Raw genomic sequence first — 5000 nt, 5'->3', positions numbered from 1 at the left:
AAACAGCTGTCAAGATTTAATTTTCCAAATTAAAAAGAGATAAGAAATCACCCATATGTACACACACATCTATGTTCACAAAGTTAACATGTAGTAACATGTGGTAGACCAGGTGCCACTCAAGTCAAGGGGCATGTTTATGATAATAATAGTAGTAGTAGTAGTAGTAGTAGTAGTAATAATACATTTAACACACGGGGTCCAGTTTAGTGTTAGGTATGTATTACAGTTTTCCGGGTTCTGTGCAACGCAGCATGAGTAACAGTTTTTCCGAGTTTACATTGAACACCACATCGGCTCCTCGGTATGTGGTCTACACGGCGCAACTCTCCGAAAGCCAATGACCACCTGGAGACGTAAACCGCACTTTACATCAATATTACATCGGTTCATGATGTACCAACAACACGGTTCCATTCACACGGATTTAACACTGCATGTCCCTCAGAGACAGCACATCGACTCTTTTAACATTTGGGACTAAAATAAAACGGACATGATGTGGACTCGTTGCTCTGGAGCTGGGAGCGAACTCCATGTGTGTGGACGCAAGCACGGCATATGTTTTGGACTGTTTTGGGGCAGAGTAAGGAATGTCAACATTTAAATCCCGCCAGATTACAGTACTATGCGTGTCGCGTGTAAAGAAAATTATATTACTTATTCATCACATTTCAGTCTTTCCCGGTGCGTTTATGCCGCATGTTCATATCGCAGTGACGATGAAAATACTGTTTCTGGTGCACCAGAGGGCCAATATTTAAATAGACAGCTCAGGCATTTAAGTTGCACCAAATCTGCGATTCGGTCCGGTCGATACCGATCCTATAGGAATCGGTGCTACCAGGTTTCGGTGCACAACCCAGTTCACTTCAAATATCCCTCAAGAACGGTGTTTCAACAACAACTTTCGTTCCTGTATCCTGCAGTGCGGACACAGAAAAAAGCGACGGTTCCCTCAAAGGTGCTTAGAACTTTCTGCTGTGCGAAAACGTCTTCTGTGACCGATTAGTTTTCGGGGTCTTGTAAAACACAGCACAAGCAACAGTTTTCCGAGTTTCCATTAAATGCAACACCAGCTCGAGTTGTCTGTTTAGGTGTCGCACTCGCAAGTGACTGGATGTAAATGTAAACTTCCAAGAGACAAAGCATGGACTTATATGACCTCGGATGATGATGTCACCAAGCGGACCACTCCTGAAACTAATGAAATTACGACAGTTTTCCCACAAATTTCTGCTTCAAAGGTAGATGGATACCCTTGTCTGTGCGTACTGCCGATGTCGTGTTTCAGATACTTTTAGCCCTAAAAACGCAGAGATTAAAAATTAAAAAAATATAACGTCTGAGCATTATTATTAGAACCTTTAAAAACCAAGTTAGAAACCATCTGAACCATCTCACGGTCAACCCACAAATGAAATTGCAACAGAAACAGAAGAACCCCGTGAGTTTTTTTTTGTTTTTTTTTAAGTGTGGGATTCATGACCGACTCGGGCCAAACCGGAGTCGTCTCAGTGAGTGGACCTGGGGGCACCCGGTGACAGGCGGACGCAGTCGAGATGAGAATGAAAATAGGAGAAACGCGGGTTAGTGCGCTTCCTGCTTATAAGGCGGAGTCAAATGCCAAATTCCGAGAAGATACTGAAAAGAACACCTCAAACGAGAGCGACGGTTCCACGGCGATAGGCGGCAGCGCAAAATCCCTGCTGTTGTTCTCCGGGGAGGAACTACGGCCGAGACGACCTGGGACAAACCTAGCCAGTTCTTTCTTGTCCATTAGAGCCGACAAATTGGGGAATCCGGTGACTACAAACCGGTGGATTATTAAATGGCGTTGTGAGACGTAGAGGCGCTCACCGGTCCCTCCTTCCCGTCCTCCAGGTGAACAGCCGATGACGTCTCCGGACGACCAAGACCCCAACCTCGTCTCTAGTGCCTTCCTGAAAAGGTAAAGCCGACCACCGCGTTCCCGTCCATAGATTCCCAATTAATTAAACAGTAGAACCCAAACCCCTGATCTTTTTTTTTTTTTTTTTTTTTTTTTTTTCCCCCGTTTCCAAGGAGACGGGCGTTCCGCTACACGCCGGGCGCGCTGGAGAAGAACGCGGCCCTGGACAGCGACCAGGAGGACAACGTGGACGGCAGCCCCACCGGCAGCCCCGTGCCGCCCTACCTGGCCAAGACCAGCAGCTCCGAGTGGAACAGCTCGGAAGACCTGGCCGGACCCTTCTCCGAGCAGGAAGACCCGCCCCCCAGGGAGCTCCCGTACCTCCACGACTACCCCCCTCCGCCCCTCCCGCCACCGCCGCCGACGCCGACGCCCGGGCCTCCTGCAACCCCCAAGGCCTTCGACCATTGGTCCGCCGACGGCGACCGGGCCAAGAAGAACGGCCTTTCGGCGTTGGCCCGGCGGTGGATCGAGACCCCGGCCGAGCACAGGCTCTCCTCGGACGCCAGCTCAAAGTCGGGTTCCTCGGACCAGGACCGAGACCGGGACCTGGATCTCTCCGCCAGCGAGAGCGAGGAGAGGTTCTCCGAGGGCCGTCATCCGAGGAGGCGGGAGCGGGAGGAAGACCTCCAGCCGGACCGCTCCCCCGTCCGGACCAAGGTGGGGGTGCCCACCACGTACTTCTCCGTGGACGGCTGCATGACGGACACGTACCGCGCCAAGTACCACAGGCGGCCCGCCCTGGTCGCCATAACGACGAGCACCACTACCACCACGGATCCCAGACGTGAGGAGGCGGCGTCGTCGGGCGAGAGCGACGTGGAAGGGAAGAGGTTCCCCGCCACGGAGGTCCGGCCGCAGGAGACCCCCAAAGGCCGATCGGAACCAGGTACCGGTCGATTTGATTGATTTTCAGGTGATGTAATGTGTTTCAGTGATGGATATGATGCACGGGCGCCGGGATTTTCTGTCCCCCTACTCCCCCTGGGTATAATGGAAAATGTTTTTTGCCCAGAATGTCTACTCCAGGTATTACGGTAATAAACGTTGGCCTCTCCATGCCTCGTTACTAACACACTGTCCGAATGAAGACGTTGTGTTTTTATTTCACATGTATTTTATTCCATATTAAAGGTTTCCTCAAAGAAATAAAGCACCGTGCGCAACGGGGGACACTTCCTCAGCGGCTCTCTTACCACGCGGTGGAATCCTCTATTCTGATTGGTTAATAGCTGCAGGCAGCGCTCAGCCATTTCTCAATTCTCAGTGAGCTGTCAATAGCGACCGTTGCTACGGGCAACCACTTTTCACATCCCCGGCATCACGCAGTGCTTGCCACGTTGCTGTGGAACTACTCTTCTCGGCGGAAGCTCCCGAACTGGACATACGTTATGAAATAATTCCAAATCAATATTCCATCTCAATGTATTATTTTATTTAGTGAGCGGTCGTGTAATAAGCAGGATAACGTGCAGCCAGACGGCCGTTATCACAAAATAAACCCCCTTCAGAGTGATCACACTATCAGGGGTTGGTTTGCCATAACGACCTGCTGGCTATACGTAATTGTCTCTAACGCATCATATTATTATTATTATGATTATTATTATTATTAATTCGATCGTTTGGGGCAAGACAATAATAATCATCACATGAACATCCCAAACTGGTTCATAAGTCTGTGCTTTTCCGTAAAAGTAAAGGATCGGATTGTTTCTCCATTGTTTTTTTGATTGGGAATTGTTAGTTATATTAAAAAGTGGTATTGATTTTTTGATATTATTATTATTATTATTATTATTGAGATGTCTCTTTTCTTTGCAGGTTATTTCACCAGTAAAACCACGGCGAGGTGGAACCCGGTGACTCCCAAAGGACTGGACGAGCACGGCTTCCTCTGAGATGGAACGAGGATTTCGGGGGCGAAAATGGACAAATGAATCCGAAAAGCCAAAGAAAATGGATCCCGCAATAATAATATTTTGAAGAATGAGCCGGGGGCGGAAAAAACAAGACAGCGGGTGGCCTGGGGAGATTTCCCTTATATCTGCCCGATATCCCGGCATCCCATAATACTTCACAGCGGAGGTTCCCGTGGGTCGGGCGCTGGAATGTCTCACACGAAGCCACTTTGTTCCTTTTTGGAGAGATGATTGAACAGAGAAGTAGCCTGACTGACGTGTCATCCAATCTAGTGATGTCATGGATGTCTTCGTCGATATTCTGCCTATTCAGCGTTTTTATTTTTAATGTGAATTTTTTCCGAAGGCAGTTTTTTGTTTGTTTTTATTTGTTAATTTTACAAAGTGAGAAATGCACAATTACTTTTTTTTTTTTTGTAAAACTTTTTGTTTACAGCATTACTTCTTAGTACATTATTATTAATTTTTTTCGCACACAACTTATTAAAAAACAATTCTTACACTTTTGTTTTTTCGCCGATGGAGGGAAAGTGTATTCTACTTCGGAGGTGCAGGTTTCCGCTGCTCTGTGCACTTACTGGACTGGATCCCACAGGTTCTTGTGGGGTTTGCGGTGGAGGGCAAACGTCGAATTTAGGGTTTGAACAAAAATAAAATGTTTTTTGTTGCGCGCACACACACACACACACACACACACACACACTGCAGTTCCGCATTTTAAGAATTTATTTGCTCTTGATCACACTCCATCCAAATAAATCCTTCTCCTCCTCGTTGTCTTTTTCGGTACAAACACCGACGTTTTGTTGGTCCTCCCAGTTTGCCTTCTGCGACGGTTGCGCGTCGGTGACGTTTTTGGGGAGGTTCAGACTTCCACAGTGTCTTAAATAATGATGTTTTGTAATTATTTTGATATTGCAAACGCTATTAAACTGATGATGTTCTTAGTTTGACCGTCTTAGGGCTTTTGCTTCCCAGCAGGTGAAAACGCCGAACCCCAAGGAAATAAGCTTTGTTAAATTAGGCTTAAAAGAAAGATGCAAATGTTTCTTTCATGTTTTTATTCTTATTTTTTAGGGGGTTGAAACAGTTTTCTATGTTTCTCTGCAGAATAATTGCACAGTGCC

At 47.2% G+C, this 5000-nt stretch overlaps 1 protein-coding gene across 1 annotated transcript in view; it reads left to right on the top strand.

Annotated features, from left to right (window-relative positions):
* Positions 1 to 5000, top strand: part of usp53a (ubiquitin specific peptidase 53a) — a 38369-nt gene that overhangs the window by 33320 nt on the left and 49 nt on the right. The window contains exons 14-16 of the mRNA XM_080023598.1: positions 1885 to 1951; positions 2065 to 2840; positions 3776 to 5000. The exon at positions 3776 to 5000 is cut by the window's right edge and continues 49 nt beyond it. Coding sequence (XP_079879724.1) covers positions 1885 to 1951; positions 2065 to 2840; positions 3776 to 3852 — 920 coding nt within the window. The 3' untranslated portion in view covers positions 3853 to 5000. The remainder of the gene's footprint in view (positions 1 to 1884; positions 1952 to 2064; positions 2841 to 3775) is intronic.

The sequence above is a fragment of the Zeus faber genome (assembly GCF_960531495.2).
Source record: "Zeus faber genome assembly, chromosome: 22".
Classification (NCBI taxonomy): domain Eukaryota; kingdom Metazoa; phylum Chordata; class Actinopteri; order Zeiformes; family Zeidae; genus Zeus; species Zeus faber.
Note: the sequence above shows the minus strand (reverse complement) of the source record. Positions and strands in the feature narration are given on the sequence as shown.